General features: G+C 44.8%; 1 protein-coding gene across 2 annotated transcripts in view; it reads left to right on the plus strand.

The window, feature by feature from the left end:
• LOC137794042 (gamma-aminobutyric acid receptor subunit beta-3-like) overlaps positions 1 to 7,977 on the plus strand; it is a 30,459-nt gene extending 22,482 nt beyond the window's left edge. The window contains exons 8-10 of one of the 2 annotated variants that reach the window (XM_068590605.1): positions 2,237 to 2,484; positions 2,859 to 2,927; positions 4,544 to 7,977. In XM_068590605.1, the coding sequence (XP_068446706.1) occupies positions 2,237 to 2,484; positions 2,859 to 2,927; positions 4,544 to 4,915 (689 nt within the window). In that variant the 3' untranslated portion in view covers positions 4,916 to 7,977. The remainder of the gene's footprint in view (positions 1 to 2,236; positions 2,485 to 2,858; positions 2,928 to 4,543) is intronic. The other variant, XM_068590606.1, reaches the window with a different exon arrangement.
• Positions 7,978 to 17,707: the final 9,730 nt, after the last annotated feature.

Here is a 17,707-nt window from a genome sequence, read left to right on the forward strand (position 1 = left end):
ATCACATTACGTGAACAGTCGAGGTGTGGTCAATAGCTGTAATTGGTGATGGAGCACTTCAAGTGTAATGGTAGACACACGTTTGAGTTTGCGGTGTGCGAACACCCCTCCAAGACTGCAGGCTGGAGCACCGCGCGTGCTAACTGGCTAGCTGTCAATTTGGGCCGTCTGCATTAACACTGCTTTGATTTGCCGCACGCTTCACTGCACCTTACATGATACCTTTCCCTTTTTACAACGCTGGGCCATGTTGCTAATCGCCTATTGGCTCGTGATTCAATTGCGGCGTGCCTTTGTTCCAGCTGTGAAGGTGAGAAAGAGACAGTGGGACATATACCAAGAGAAAAGAGTAGAGGGGGGGGTGACGGAAAGAGGGAAAGAGGGAAAGCACCACAAAATGATGGTGAGATGATGGGGGAAAGAAGGAGATGCAGGACACGTGAAGGGGTGGTGGTGGAAGCCGAGGCAGCGATAGCCGACAACAATGGGACGAGACGGAGAGACGGAGAGTGAGAGAGAGAGACCCCATAAAAAAAGAAATCTCTCCCCGGAGAGCGGAGCGGCGTGATGAAAAAGGAGGGAGGCCCATGGGCGCACGGCCCCTTGATTAAATTGTCCGAACAGGGAGCGAGGGAGCAGAGGCTGAGCGGGAGGGAGAGAGTTGGATGGAGGGGAAGGAGGGAGGGAGTGAAGGACGGAGAGTAATGGCACAGCTGAGAGAACACCTATAAAGAACAAGGCTGTCGTTAAGCAAGAAAAAAAAAACCAGAGATCGCAGCAGCCAATAGGGGCCGAGACAAGAAGCATGTGCACGTGCGCGCTCGTTTGCACGCACGCGCCTCTCACACCCCTTCTGACGAAACAGAAACACACACACACACACACACACGTACGCATGAGTGGCGTTAGCCACGTAATGTGCCAATAAATCACACTAAGGGCTAGATTGACCTTAGCTATCTCTAGCTAGCCCCCGACTGGTCCTGGTCTCATCACTGTACTTTATGGCACACACATGCGCACACACAAACGCTCCAAAAAGCCCCGTCCTCGCGTGTTAAACAAGCGGCGAGGCCACCGATAGGCTCAATTTATTTCCAGCCTGAGTAGATCAAGTAGTAGACGTATATCTGCCACATATCCATGATGAGATGAGGCACGGCGTCATTATTAGATCGCAGGAGGTCAGGGTTTGCGTGATCACGAGTAAGGCGTGTGTTGATTTGCTGCGACTTCTGAAATGTACGGTGGCGTGGGAGACGCCAGTGCTTTGGCGAGAGAGCTGCACGACACGAGTGAAACAGAAGAAGCACGCTGCACACAACGCAATAGATAGTTTTTAGTCATTGCAGTGCGCTTCTGCAGCTACAGAACATTTCTGTATTTGGTCGTGAACTCTGTCTCAGTCTTGTCTATCTGCATGTGTTTTCTTAACTTACAGTACATTAAGCTTTCAGGGCCACTTTAAAAATGTATCGTACCTCAGCCGATTAAATTTCCCTTCATCTATTTGTCTGTAGTTTCATCTAAATCTCACTTAGTGTCGATCTCCTTGTCATGCAGACGCGTACAAGGTGCGAGGGTGCCTTTACTCAGAGATGTCCAATAGCCTCTACCCAGGATCCTTTGTGGTTAAGGTTACTAAGAGCTGGGGGCTGCATACGTGCAGCGCTATTCTCATGAGTTATTTCCGCTCGATGACCGAGGGCCAGTTGGGGGATTGAATTCAGACCTTTTTTGAATTTCAATGAGGCAGATGTTATGCCCTCACTTACCAGTGTGTTTAAGTAAAATAACATCAAACATGAAAGTGATCAGCTTCATGAGAGTGGTCAAGAAAAACACTGATATTTGCTCCCCCCCCCACACTGTTTCTTTGACACTTCATCAAGGCAATTTCAGCGCTTTCTTCTTTCCCAGTGGGTCCTAACTAGCAGAGGAAACCATGTTTCCTATAAGAATATCCTTGTTTCTATAGTAACACCGAAGATATCTGTTGGAGTTTTTTCTCCAGCTTGACCTCAAGGTTACCGACGAGATTGAAGCATCTGCTTAGAAAGACGGGGCGCTCTTTGAGCTTATGCTCTGACGGATTTGGACCAATTAGGCATCAAATGTGCCGCCCTGGGTTTGTTTGTTGCGGCATTAGTAATGAGAAAGCCTGGAAGAAAAATAAATATTGGATGTATTCAAAGATTAAAAACATGATGTCTTGTTTCCTTTTTCGTCACCTAAGGGATCACCACGGTGCTGACAATGACCACGATCAACACCCACTTGAGGGAGACGCTGCCCAAGATCCCGTACGTCAAGGCCATCGACATGTACCTGATGGGCTGCTTCGTCATGGTCTTCCTGGCCCTGCTGGAGTACGCCTTCGTCAACTACATCTTCTTCGGGAGGGGCCCCCAGATGCAGAAGAAGCTGGCGGAGAAGGCGGAGAAGGCCAACAACGAGAGGGCGGCCAAATACGACGCCGCGAGGGTGAGCTGAGATTTGACGACTGGACGCGTGCGGCGTGATTTCTCGAACTAACAGTGGATGAATGTATTGAATTAAAGTAGAAGTAAATCAATAAATGATGTCTTTTCCACAGAAAATGCCACGGGAAAACACAGTAGAAAGGACGGTCTGAGTGGACTCTCAAATACCCTAATTTGTCTTCCTCCTAACAGGACTTAAACAGCTCTCGGTAGCAGGAGCAGCAAAGGGAAAATGTTCTGCGTAAATGAACTGTCTGACATTATAAGAGGCATCTGTTTGCCACACGGAGGCTTCGGTCGGCACAATACGTTGGGTTTAAAGGTATTTTCAGGTATTTGTTCCCCACATGTGGCTGAATATTTTCATCTCCTCAGGAGGCAGGTAGTAGGACCGCGTCCCTAAAGCGGTCCAATCAGGTTAAAGGTCTTCGCCACTCACGCTCGGTGAGTTGTTCGTTCAGTGAGACTCTTCAATATCCTTGAGTCAACTCCGCCATTGCCATCAGCTGACATGGATGTTTTTTATTACATTTTTTTGCCTCAATGCAAAAATATCTCCCCATCCATGGAATGAGTCAAGCAGCAACAGACATCTTCATGACATTGCCATTATTCTCAGGAGTATTCATTTTGACTTTGACTTCTTCATTGCAGTTCTTTCTCCGTCGAAATGATGCTCATTGCTCGACCGCATTGTAAAAGTGTTGTTTTCAGATATGAAGCTGTTTTCCCCTTTCAGATGTCACACTGAATGCATGCTGCCCGTGCATCTTTTATTTGATTTTTTTTCACCACTGAAATCATCATTAAAAGTTTCTACAGTTACTGTAGAGGTCCCCAAATCATGCATCTTTGCTGCATTAGTGCCAGGATAAAATGTAAAAAACAAACAAATAGTAAAATAGACATTGTGAAACAGTTTGAATGGGAAGCAAATATAAGACCGAAGTACAACCAAGTTCATATGACGTCAGAGGAAGTCGGTGAACACGTCTGAATGGGCTTTAGCTCAAAACGCCGAAATATAAACAAAAAAGGGAAAGCTGGGACTTCTACAGTTGCTACATTTGCACGAAGAGTTGCCATCGTCCATTATTGTTGGTCTGTTTTGTGGTGCACACATCATAGGCATGGAGTATGATGTGTGTCCTATATGCTTGATGAAATTGTTGAACGTGATAATGTGGGATTACATCGCTTCAGTCCGGGGGAAAAACTGTGGAGAGGAGGGGGGGCAAAGATTGTATCAGCGATGGAAGCTTTCCTCTTGTTCGTCAGTCATTCGCTGCATTAGTGGCTGCCATTAATTTCTGCAAAAATGCCATGTAAGTGAGTGGCGGGCGCATGAGGTCGAAGTCCAAGCTGAGCCTGAAACTGCTCCCTCCTTCACTCCAGACACGAAAAACACTCACAACGGTTTCTTTTTGTGATGATAAGTGTACTAAATGTCTTGTTTAAAACTATCACAATGAACACGGGTCAAGTCGGGAGCGAAGGCAAAGCGCGGCAATGAAAATGTCCCAATGTTCCAAAGAGCAACGGGATTATGAGAAAGTAGGACCTCCCACCCCTCCTACACAGGGGCCAAACATCAACATGCAAAATGAATGCTTGTTTTGCATCCCTTTAAAGTCATTTTGCCTGTTTTTGCAGTCATTTTGCATCTCTTTGCAGTCATTTTGCATCCCCCACTAGCTGTTTTGCGTCTCTTTGTAGTGGTTTTGCATTTCTTTGTCGATGTTTTGCATCTTTGTTGTCATTCTGCATCCCCTGTAGCTGTTTTGCGTCTCCTTGTAGCTGTTTTGCGTCTTCTTGTCACTATTGTGTGTCACTTTGTAGCCGGTCGCCAGTTTCTGTGATGGTTTGGAGTCTCCGGGCCCCCGGGCCTCTGCCCGGTCGGCCCGTCGAGTAATCCTTCCATGATGACATCCACATTTCATGGTCTCGAATGCGCTGTGCACCGAGGGCGAGCGCTTTCAGCTGGAGTCCTCCCTCCGCTGCTGCGTTTATTCCCACGCAACGTCGTTAATTCGTTTCCCTCATTTTCGTTATCCATCCAGGCGGAACCGCACGGCCACGGGAACATCCTGCTGACCACCCTGGAGATCCACAACGAGGTGGGCGGAGGCGAGATCACCACCAGCCTGGCGGACATTAGGAACTCTCAGTCCATGGTGCAGCTGGACAGCACGGCCTCGTCGCACATCCAGTACCGCAAGCAGAGCGGCGGGATCGGCCCGCGCTCCTCCAGCCGGCACTCCCTGGACCGGGCCGCCCAGCTGAAGCGCAGCCGCCTGCGGAGGCGGTCCTCGCAGCTCAAAATCAAAATCCCCGACCTGACGGATGTGAACGCCATCGACCGCTGGTCACGGATCATCTTCCCTTCCGTGTTCTCACTGTTCAACCTCATCTACTGGCTCTACTATGTCTGATTGGACTGTTTTGTTGAGATGTTCGTTGTTGTTTTTCTTCTTTTTTTTTTCTCTCTCTTTCTTTTTTTCTTCCTTTTTTTTCGTTGCTTTTATATATAGAATGTGTCGAGTTGAAGACTGCAACACTTTGAGACGGAAACAAACAGAAAAACAGACTAAGAAAAGACTACTGAGTTTTGGACCAAGTTCTTGTCAAAATTGTTTTTATATTTGCAGTCTTTGAATCCTTCGTACCAAGGTCTTTTTATTTTCTAAAGTATGTACTGTAATTGGGACTTGTGACAGTCATTTCCCAACATTCGCTCTCTCAGTAGTGTGTAAATAGAGAGACACAAAGCCAGCAATTGAATAAATAAATAAGTATTTGCAACAAAAAAGAAACACTCCACAAAATAACAGCTAACGCAATGATTTTTCTAATTAAAAAAGTTAAGAAACCTTTATACAACACAGGTGATCAGATAAATGCAGGCAATTCCTAAAAGTCCATTGAACAAACTAGTGTTTGACTGGTATCCTATGCACTATTAATGCATGAAACGATCAACCATAATGGAACAAATAACGACTCCTTTTCTGCCTTGGATTATGTCACAACTTCACAGAAGACTCTGTTGATGTGTATTTGTTTAAAGCATCGTGAATATACAGAATAGTTATGAACCATGTCATGCATTGATCTGGTAAACTTTTACCCAAACACAATAATTTAAAGGAGAGGATTTTCTCCTCTGTTCAGGATGAATGTGACTCAGGATCTGAATCTTTTTGCTATTCGACATCTTGTTCTTGACAAAGAAAAGTGTCACTGAAATATTCCCTTTTTGGTAATTTCATAAGGGGGAAAAAAAAAGCACAAACACGAATAAAACTGCCATTTTTTCAGCAACAGCGCTTTAAGTAATAGCATGACAGAATTGCACTCAAATTTATCAAACTTCCTCTAAAAAGAAAAAAACTGTCTTATTTAATTTAAAACAAACTGCCAAGGGCCTTTTTGGGCGACACGGTTACTCAACCCATGAAATACTACGATATTTTTGTACTCTGTGTGTCTTCAGGTATTCATTTGATTTTCCTAACCTGTGTTTTTATTTTTACTTTCTTTGCTCAACACTATCTCTGTTGTGGTAATAGAGTGGAGGAATGAAACCCATTTTTTGTACATAAGTACATAGGTGTGTATATACATAAATGTATATATATATATATATATATACACACACATGCAAGTACTGTGTGTGCAACCCAAAATGAAAATGAGCATTTTGTGATTGTCATACTGGCTATTCATTGCCGGAAGAAAGAAAAAAAACTGTTACCAAATTAACAGGTCATCTCTAAGCACTGGTTGAATTGTTGAGCATTTGTGGGGCACTCTGAATATCTCCTCAATCATCACGACCACGTTGGAATCCACTCCAGACACCGTGCGCACGTTCACCCTGCGTCTCAGAGTCACCGTACGACTCGCCGTGCGGCAGATGCAAATGGATTTCATCGATTCCGCAGGCGGGCCGCGGCGACCGCTCCGTCGACTAATAAGCACACACCAAGCGCTGAATGTACCAGATCCATTCTTCAGGGAGAGGATAATGAGCCATGGTCATCATTTCTCCATCAGAATGTAACGCGCCCCATTCTCACGAGCGGAGAAGACAAGGGAGGAGAGGCGACGGCGTTCTTAAGAGTGTGCGCATGTGCATGTGTGTGTGCGTGTGTGTGTGTGTGTGTGAAAGAGAGAGATGGGAAGTGGATAAGGAGAGCTGGAGATGGGGGGGGGGGTGGGCAGACCATTTATTTTCTGCACCACTCGCTGGACTGTGGACAAATGTCAACGTATAATAGTTTTGTGGATAAAAATAGCTCTCCTCGTCCCACTCTTGATCAACTGTGTGCCGCTTCACCGAAGGTCGCAGAGCAATCAAGCAGTTACACTTCATGGACGACGACGTTAATTTGTCATGGATTATACACGTGGCATATATACACTGTGCATGTTGGGGGGGTTCAAAGTTGGGATCAATTTTTAAAAAAAACAACCTCTTATGTGTACAGACTGATTGATATGTGACTAAGAACTGAATGTATTGTACTCGGATTGTTGCTGCACAGATGCAATTTTTGTTCTGGAAACAGGATTGACCTCAACTCCCGTTTAATTAGGGCTCCAGTTGATTCCACATTCGAGGGGCCGCACGTCTCTTGTGGTGGATCCTTGTCCTGTTTTCTACTGTGTAGACGGGGCGCAGTGCACATGATGACCCGGGTCCAAAGCTCCAGATGTACATGAAATATGATCCTATAGGATAAGCCAAAACCTCTCGCAAAAGGTGTGTTGGGAGGAAACTCCTCTTCGCCTCGCGCCACTCGTATCCGTTATTTTTTTCTTCGCCCCAAACAGCCAACATACAAACTGTACGTTAGCGGTATGCTAGCTAGCGACGGACGCCCTGGATCTTTCACTCTTTGTACGTTTCCGAAGCTAATTTAATGAAACCGTGGGAATGTGCGTCATTTTTTTTGGTCCTCGGGAAGATGAGACGTTTACGACTCGAAACCCGGATACAATTCTTCGCGTCATTCCGTGCATTTTGGACGCAATCGCGCCAGTGGGAGACGTTTGGCGTTCAGCCTGAGCACACAGTAGAAGAAGAGGAGGCCCCGACTTAAAGCACAAAGCGTTGTTTCGTGATCTCATGCGTTCAAGGTTGTCAAGGCATTTAAACCAGTTTGTCCAAAGACGTTTCCAGCTGCTTCGTAGAGCTTGGAGGAGGAAATTCGTATGAAATAAATCTCAAAAGCAGTTTGCGAGGCTTCAGCTGAGTGTAAATAAGATATCATGAGGCCAATTTCTGGAACACTGATGCTAGAGGAAAATAACTTTTTTTACTTCCAGGCCGACTTTGATTTAAACGATGACTTCCGAGTCAGTATTTTGATTACCGAACTACATAGTGCAGTTGGAAAGTGAATGAGACGAAAACGCGGTACTTGTTTATCATGCATGCGACTACAATTCGTAACTTGGGTAGATTTTAAAAGAAGAAAAAAAAAGATATTTTGCAAAAACTCACTCACGGAGGAGCTGCCAACTGTTCATTTTAGAGATGACAATATGCCACGTGAGCCTAAAAGAAAAAAGAACAAAAAAAGTTTCAAAATGAATAAAAAGAACAAAAAAATAGTCATCAAAGACTTCAGGTGTTGTATGGCCTTGGTCCCATAATGGAATGTGAAATGTTCTGTGCTGCCACAAAATGTATTTAGGCTTAGATTTATACTGTATATCTCTGTATGTTTCTCTTCCTTTTTCAATAGATTATCATGTTAAACCATCGAATAAATTATATACATTGTACCTGTGTATTTGGTATTGCGAGCATGCATGACACTCCGTGAGCAATCTGCAGACCGTACATGTAGAGCCAGCTAATGCAATGTGCCGCCATTTCGCACATGCAATAGAATTTTGATAAAATGTTGCCTGTGCATATCCTCACACTTGTTGGGAGTACCTCCTCTAAAACTATCCAGGTGCCCTTGAGCAAGGCCCTTAATCCCTACCTGTTCCAGTGCAACACGGTGACAGTTGAAGACTTTTCATTGCAACTCCCAGTTGGACATCTTTTGTGTATGAAGTGAACTTTATGAATGTGTGCCAGAGTGTTGCTGAGTAAGAGTACAGTGGTTCCCTGCATAAATAAAGATTAAAAAAAACAACAACTGTGTGGGGTTGGAGGTTATTATTTGGCAATTATTGTCCATTTTATCATCCTAGTCAAGAGCCACCAAGTTCATGAGTCACTCAGTGACTTGTCCATACGACTGATTCTCAATTAGTAAGTTGTAGCTTTTGCTCAAGGGTTTTTTCTCAGTTAACTTTAAGTCTCAACAATATGGGCTTGTACTGGTGGTGATCACATTGGAAGATGCCGTCTTACAGGTATGGACACAATCTCAAAGGAACAACTGTATAGTCCCGACCTCACGTATCAGATATCTGGACACTCCGACTGGAAGAAACCTCTTCCTCCATCAGTATCAATGACATGAACGCTACACCAGATCCACACAACTATGCAGCGTAATGTGAATTTACAAAGAGGGTTTCCTGCTTTGAAGCTAATGACGATAATTAGGCCATTAGAAAGAGGCCAGAGTCCCCCAAAGGGGACCCACGCAGAACTATTTTTGATTTCATCAACACTCAGATTTACACAGAATGTGACAAAAAACAACAACAAGGTGTTGTGATGTAGTTTTTCTTCTCAACCCTGCCAATACAGTGCACCAAACCTGGGTTGACAAGCCCCTGTAGATGATACACTGCGTTTCATTAACTGAAAGGCCCATCTGGGTCCACGCAGCGAAGCAATACATTAAGGACGGGTCCGTCTCAAAGTAACGCGTCCTCCGCAGGGCCGACGCACAAAGACAGACAACTGGCAGCGACCGCGGTGGGGTTTACTCAGACTGTGGGCGACAGCGCTAAAACATGTTTGAGACGTCTTAACAAACTCAACACCGACAGAAGAGGGAGTTCAAAGCAGAGGCGATGAATCAAGCGGCTTTGCAGCCGTGTCGCCATCGGTTTGAGGCTGTTGGAGTTTGAGCAACGAAAAGAAGAGGCTAGCTCAGCCTCCGAGGAAAAGAAAAAAGAAGTATTTGCAAATGCATGCTGTTTTTGTTTTACAATGGGAAATCAAATGCCCCGTTCCACAATAGATGCATTACCTTTCAACTCCTTTTGACTTATGTTTGTCCGTTTCTGGAAGAAGGACGTTCCCTCAATGTTGGAATCTCCTTCCCTTCATCTCAGGTGGAGGAAATTTATAAAGCGGCCGTATCACACACTATTTATGCATAATGACTTTAGAAAATGCTGAGCTCGGCTTTCCAGTACCCTCCTTGCCTCAGCACAGTAGGCTATATGAGCCCCTTGGGGTGCCTGTGATAGATTTTTAATCTCTTCCCTTTATAATGTATATGGGGGTTCTAACCCCAAGATATATTGCGCAGTTTATCATTAAGCTAATCATTAAAGAATATCATAGTTCAGCAGTTTAAAGGGGGGGCATGTGAGTGGAGCTGTTGTTGATGACTTGCTTAGTCTCGAGGACAGACTCAAGTCCACGTAGAGGAGCAACTCAGACTGTTTTGGCCGTTTGAATCTACTAAAATGAGACCTGGCCAATCACGAGTGCTAAAAGGGGACACACGGCCAATTACTGGATAATCAGGCTAGATGGAGGGTTAGATCACCACGATGACGTTGTCAGTAGCTTGGGTTTGAAATATATTTAGCCAGTCAATATGTTTGTTTTTCCAGCTGTAACTACCTGCAGATCTTCTTACTCACAGCACAAACAGCTCTTTCCTCTTGTACCAAATTCAAAAGACACCAAAGTACAGATTTGCTGTCAAACTGTTTCTAGCACACCAGGTCCCCAGATCATCTCCGCGCTCAGTTTTGAGATGGGAAAAAATAAAATACAGACTCGTACTCTTCAACTTTGCTGAATAATTCTGCGGTGTTGGAAACAACCTGCACCAGAACTTATTGTATTACCTTATTTCATTCAAACAGGTAAATAATGAATAACCAAATGAAAGTTTACAGTTAATATCAAAAGCGTACGGTCCTGCCTGCCGGTTTCTCGGAGGTCGTCAAGAAGCTGACAGAGATATTGATGGATGACCTCGGGCAAAAAAGATGCCAAGTCACCAATGAAAAGCACTCCAGAGGCCCGTAAAGCAAAAGGCAACCAAAGGTTATCGGAACAAAGCGACAACAGTATTTTTTACAAGCTGCATCCTCTCTCTCTGCCGCGCTATCGCTCATTTTTCATCTCATCGACTCGGTCTGCATCCTGATGCGGAAGCTGTAAAAAGAAACGAGCTGTTCACACATGGGAAAGTGAAATCACGGCAAGTGATAACTAGATGGATAAAGTGCCTCGCCTCCGGGCTTGACATCATTATCTGGCAGTGCAAAGGATCTGGAGCTGTATAACTGCTCAAAGAGTTATGACGAAGCGCACATATTAAGGGTGATGAATATTGTCAAAACTGTACACAAATCATAGTTCTTCACTTACGGGCAATGAGCCTCATAAGGCTTAATGGGGGTGTTGGTGGGAAGATGCATTGTGAGGCATGACCTCGAGCTCTGTGAGCTGAGCCGAAGCACTGTGGTAAATGACTTATTGCTTTCATAAAAGAGCAGTGGAAAGAATATGCATATTTAATTAGTGTTATTATTTTTGTTTCTTGTCCAGAATTAGAGATTAGATACAACTTGAATCGCTCCAAGGGGGAAATGAGGTCGCAACAGCGGCAAATAATCAAACACAACAAAGACAAATGCACAAAAAAGGAACATGTAGGACATAAACAAAATGAAATACTCTCAGAACAAGCAATACAAAGCGTGGTTACACAAGACCACAACGCACCTGTGGTGCTTTGAGCTCCAGGCACCATGTTGCCTACGGTAAACCAAGGGAGTTCATCACGTTGGCGCGCTAACGTTCATTGAGTACAAACCAAAGAGTTAAATAAATTGACATGTGGACCTGATAACGGCGTTGGTTAAAAAGTCACGGGGGTAAGCAAACACATTATAATTCATCCTCAGAAACTCACTCTGAACACAGTATGCTAACCTGCTGGTGGCGCTGCAGAGACTGGCTGAAATCAACCAAGTAGAAGTTGGTAATCTGAACTCAGGGCTGGAGCTCCTCTTTCTGTTCAACAAAACTTGGCAGTTATTGTACGGTGTGACGACGTGTCGCCATTACAAAGACTAGTAATATAATCAGTGGCAATGTCAGAGATGTAGTGTTGAAACTCACCTCTACCTGCCTCCTCGTTCCCAGGGTGTTCGGGCAAAAGCTTTCCCCGGGTGCCTGAGCACCACTTATAGTTCCACATGGGACCAAGTGGAGGAAGCGGGTCGGGGGAAGTGACGGGTTATTTGGGGTGGAGAGACTGACCTATCGAGGAGTGGTCTTTGCCAATTCGTCCCTAAGGGTGCTTATGAGGAGCTGAATTTGTTTGCCAGGGTCGGGGGGAATAACATAAGTTGCAACTCAACTGCTTGGTCTCCAGATTGCCTCTTTTGTTGATCTGGCCACTCGGTCATCCTAACATACGGACCGAGGTTCCTGGGGAGGTTTGACCCCTGTAACTTTGGTTTCGCACTCACTGAAAAGGCCAAGAATCCGGACAAAACAAGGTCAGTCCGAAAGGGCCCTAAAAACTCTTCGTCCTTTATTTGTCTCTTTGACTGATCAGAGACGTTTCGCCTGCAATAATCACAAGCTCATGAAAGTGTTATTTAAGGGCCACTAAAAACAAACTCTACATGGTTCAGAGTAGCTTATGGTGTCTAACACGAGCTAACACGAGCTAACGTTAGCTCACTTTAGATGGACACCGCTGTGTGACTAAAACTTGTATCTTCTTTACTCACGCTACTACCACATTGATGTTTCCACATTCCTCATTGTCCTGCGATTAGCTCTTTGTTTTGCTGTTCAGCCAAAGTTTAGCGAGTGTTTCACAGAAACTCTAAACTTTTGGGACCAGAATCTGTTTTCATAAAATCCAAAGACATTCACGCTGGGAACCTTAACCTACTTTCACAACATCCACTTCCTCCGTCCGTCTTCTTGCATGGAGATTCAACACGGCACGCTCAATGCTGCGCAGCGCTAAGAGCTTGCACTGCTGTAGCATTCAGAACATCAACTGCTGTGAGATAAATATATAAAAACAACATTTAAACTTTAAGCATAGCGGCACTCCGAACGAGCCCGCAGCCGTCGCGTAGCAACAGCAGCATCCAAACGGTCGGGGCTCCTCGTATACAGTCGGAGGGTTTTGTGCTGCTTGTTAATAGCGAGCGCCCCGTGGACATGGGGCCGAGTCGCTCTGATGGGGATCAACGCGTTGGCCCCCGTTTTTTGTCACACTTTTGTCCGAAGCGCCTTGTGGGCAGACCAAGGTGCATCCCCGACCCCGATGGGTGACCCAAATAGGCCGCCATCCCGAACTCACGCGGCGGCGAAGGGTTCAGCCCGTGTTTTCTTGTTGAGAAACTCACTGAATGAATTCTTTCTGATGTCTTCTTTCTTTCTCTTCTCCGCTCCCCGCCTGCCAACTGACATACTTTCTTTTAATTCATCAGCAGCATGGCGAGCAATGGTGGGAGCGTGGGAGAGAGTGGGAGGGAGAATGGGAGGATGGAGAGAAAAAGAAAGTGTGTTCCTGCATCAAAAGACTGTCTCGGAGACTGGGGGGAATACATTGACTCTTCCATGTGCTTTTTGATGATGCCTCTCTGCTTTATGAACTCAGTGATACACAACAGCCGCAGCAGTGTATTAGCCTATTTCTCCATTTACTGTTCTGCACACTTACTCCCTTTCCGTCATCAACGCTCATCACTCAGTCTCTCATTGTAACCCTGTCTCTTTTATTTTGTAAGACACTTCCTGGCATCAGCTGGTGAGCAAGGGCGTACTGTACAAGACAATATTGTGATGGCTCATCCCTCCTACAGAGAAACCTTTGAGTCCCTCGACGATAAAGTTTTCTTGAAGAGGGAACCGCATATCCCTGAATCATTAAACATTTAAAGGACTATTCCCCAAGTGTTGGATACCACAGAGAATAACATGTCTTATTATGTATGACCCAGAAACAACTCACTCATATCTTGAGTCACATCTGCTCACTGCAATAATCATTAAGAACTGCCCCCCTATTTGGACATGGATAAAAGAGAATACTGACCACTGTTTTGCTTTGTCAACCCAGAGAGGAAGGATTTTTGTACAGTGGCGCTTCATGTTTGCTGCAGTAACATAAAACTCAAATTGAATGTTTAATTGAACGTGATTGCGTCTCTGCAGCCGCAGTTGTTCAGCTGGCTTCCGCTCTTTGGAGAATACAGCAGTGTCAGGCTATTTGATTTACTCTACGACATCATCCGATGGAAGGGAAATGTGTTAATTGGCTGTTATTGACAGGAGGCCAGACACTTATCCGCTTATCCCACAGGAGCCATCTGAAAAACTGTTTTCAAATGTCAGCGGGGCCCAGTCAGATCACACTACATTCATATTTGGGTTTGGGTGATCAACTTTTAATACCTCGCGACAAGTACAGGCCAAGAATCTTACTATTCTATTTACAAAACACAGCTGATGACATGCTGGTATAATGCTAACGCTAATGCTGGTTTGAGGTGCGGATACACTGCTGTTGGCGAACATGTAAACCATACAAGCTTTTATGTTGACATGATCTGAAAAATAGGTGATTTTTGGTTTGGAGATGTGAGGCGTATCAACGTTTGACGAGTCAGGTGATAAACACACCTGGTGGGCAGGTGTGGAACAGCAGGCTCCTGTGCAGACTTTTTAAATGGACCTAATTAAACCCTGATTTCAATCAGAGCATCCTTTGTCTCCTCATGCAGTTAGTTACTGGCCAACAGTTGAAGGTTATTTGGTGCAGACAGCCTCATTTATTCACAAGTCAAACTGAAGTTCCTCAACATTAAATATAATTAGTGCACCGCACCAGACTTTCTTGCACACAGTCATTAGGTCTTTAAAACTTTGAACTTCTACGAAAATGACCAACTTTGAAAAAAAAGGCCAGATGTGGTGGAATAATTTAAATCCTTCCACTCCACACATCGTCTTGACTCATCAGCATCTCAAATAATGTTATATTTTTCATGAATTATTTTGCATGGAGGACATTAACAGACTTTTTCTCCTTTTTTTTGGATTTGTTTTTTTTTTTACACAGAGTACAAGATGGTATCACTTGTTACACAGCTTGCTTCTGGAGTGGACATTTCCATTTCCTGTGTTCAGACATTATCAGCCATTTGTTCTCCCCGCCCCACCAGCACCCCACAGGAGCTCTTCTATTCCCTGGGCTCATTATGATCAGAACAAAGTGAGCGCTGGCTGCCAGGGAAGGACACAAAAGTATCTTTGTCTTAAATGTCGCCATATACATCCACAAAGGCCAACAGGTCTGTTGTCTCATTCAGTTTGCAGGCTTCTAATCAAACGTATTGAAGTCGTGCAGTCGGCGTCCGCGTTAAAACCACACATTTTATTCATGGAGAACAATGTGGGTGCAAAACAAAACCTGTTGAAACTAAAGAAAAACTGTAAATGTGTTATATTTTGACAAAGATTTTGCTTTGTCTGACCAATCAAACGCACGTTTGACTCCATGACCAACCGATCTGATCACATCCGAACGTGGATCAACCAACAGCGTTAACCATCACACCAACATGCATGAGCATACTAGGGTGTCGATCAGAGTGCGTGAAATATACTGTATATTTTTTTTTACATTTTATATGCGTTTTCAATGGTGAGAAAAAAAAGAATAAAAAATACAATACCTCAAAGAATAACTTTGTGTTTTCTGCCCTCTGCTGGGCACTTTGAGTGCATACAGCATCATGCACTGAACGCTGCACCCCCCCATCACAGATTCACACGCCCACACACTCGTCTGCAGACACAGAGAGGCGTGTACGTGTGATTAATGTTCTCACTTTTCACATTCCTTGCTAATTAGCAGCTGCTTGCATCTCCATACCGACGGTTATTTAACAGACATTTTATTTAGCCTGTGTCGATAGAGCCATAGACGCCTGTAATTACACGTTACATTACTCCATGTTTGCAGGTTGCACTGTGCAGGGGCCAATTTCATGCACAGAGTTCCTGCTTATTTACATTTTTCAATTACGGCCCTGTATCTCACGTCGCCAGTGCGGTTTATTCAGTGTTCTTTAAAACATGTCTATATATCTTGTGAAACGGTTGCTTGCTTGTGCATATTTAATGATGTTATGATCATGAAAAAAAAGCATGCATGTCTTGAATAATGCCTCCAAGTCATAAAGTCTTCTCCGAGGCGTTTTAAATGACTTCATTTAATACATTTTTAAAGTCAGAAAGGAGTCATTAGCTGGACCACTCCTGCTTATTGGACGCACCTGCACTTATATGAGGATGTTTAGTTTCCACTGGGCCGACCATGTCCTCGTGACCTTTCTCTTGTCATGGAGGGAGGATTTAGACCTGCTTGCGTAGCAGTCGCACGTCACATAACTCGACGCTCAGTGATTGGATGTTTCTCGCTGAAATACTTTGTGCTGGTGATTTGACTGGACGTCAAAGTGAGTCATGTACCTATTGTTAAAAGAAACAAAGAACATCTGCTCAATGAACACCCTTTTAAACCCTTCCTCTCCACCCTAACTAACCATACGGTCCCTGACAAACAATACTCCAGTGTGTATGCTGTGGGGACTGATTTATGATCCTTTTTTTAATAACGACGTACACGCAGCATTTGGGAAATACACTGAAGTCCTCTGCAGAAGCCATTCGTCTAATGCAATTCCCCACACAACAAAATGTAAATCGACTTAAAATACGCCTCAGCAAGGCAATTAAATTTGCTGCCGGTGTCCTTTTGCAAAAACTAACAGATGCCTCCTCCTGTAATGCACCATCCTGTCGGCCCCTAACAAAACCCTCACCACCAGTCAAATAGTAAAGCTTTCAGGGCCCGAAGAAAAGGAGTCTGCCTCGCCGAAGAGCTGCAGCATCTGATGGAGACACCCACTGTTTCTTTATATAACACCTTGTTTTTGCAGCACCTATTTTACCTTGAAATGATGTTGCCAAGTAACAACATCCTGACTGTGTGAGTGTGTGTGTGTGTGTGTGTGTCTTCCTGCAGGTGTGTGTCAGCGATGGATGTGTTTAAGTGCCATTATGGGCTCTCGAAGCGGTGCTCGAACCGCAGCTGGGCAAATGACTTCCAGTCCTCTTTCTCTCTCGGGCAGGTCTGCTGCTTTAGAAGAAAGAAAAAAAAGGTGCAGACAGGAACTCATCGATCATCACAGCGCTACATATTAAACCTTAATGCGGTTAATGCCGCCGCCCTGCAAAAGGGGAACGCGCTCCATGTGGCAGGGCGCTGCACCTGTTTCATTCTGCATCCCGCCCCACACCTTTTTGTCCTAACCTCTCTGCTTCCCTCTCTGTCTCAGCATGAGCTGCCTAACTGATACGTGTACGACAGTAATCCCCTTCTTAGCCAGCGGGATTAATATTTAATTCAAGAAGAGCCTTTTATCAATGCCTCGCCGTGTTTCCCCAGCTGGTTTCGGGGGGTGGCTTTACCCGGCCTTGGCCCAATCGAAGGAATGGTTAAGTGCGTTAATGCGATGGATTGAGCATGATAGGACTGCAGGAGCATCGTCCGGTCGCTTTGGATATAGTATCCGCATTCCTTTGGTTTCAGAGGCCTTAATTGGCATCTTGCTAAAAGAATACACAACGCCGGATAGTTGAAAATAGTATTTGTAAGGAAAATGGCCTATGAGCAATGCATTAAGGCATTGTTGGCCTTCAGGTTGTCCGATCATCATGACATTACTGCGTTATCCCAAAAGAGAAAACCAAGTTGCGGTGACTTGTGACAGATCATGTCCCCATAACCCCGACGGTCCCTTTAAAGTCGGCCCGTGTCGGGACCTCTTTGTGCTCCACCCTTGAAACCTCCAACGCTCGCATTCATACACGTACCAAGAGCCCATTGTGCGCTGATCCACTGCAACGCTGATCCAGGATTAGCCCAGAGGCGAGAACACATAACGGAGTAAACTTCAACATGAGATAGAGACGCCAACCCGCCTCAAAAATATATATATATATATGTGTATGTGTA

Source organism: Clinocottus analis, unplaced genomic scaffold (genome assembly GCF_023055335.1).
Source record: "Clinocottus analis isolate CAN_PGR_092001 unplaced genomic scaffold, fCliAna1.0.p SCAF_24, whole genome shotgun sequence".
NCBI lineage: Eukaryota > Metazoa > Chordata > Actinopteri > Perciformes > Cottidae > Clinocottus > Clinocottus analis.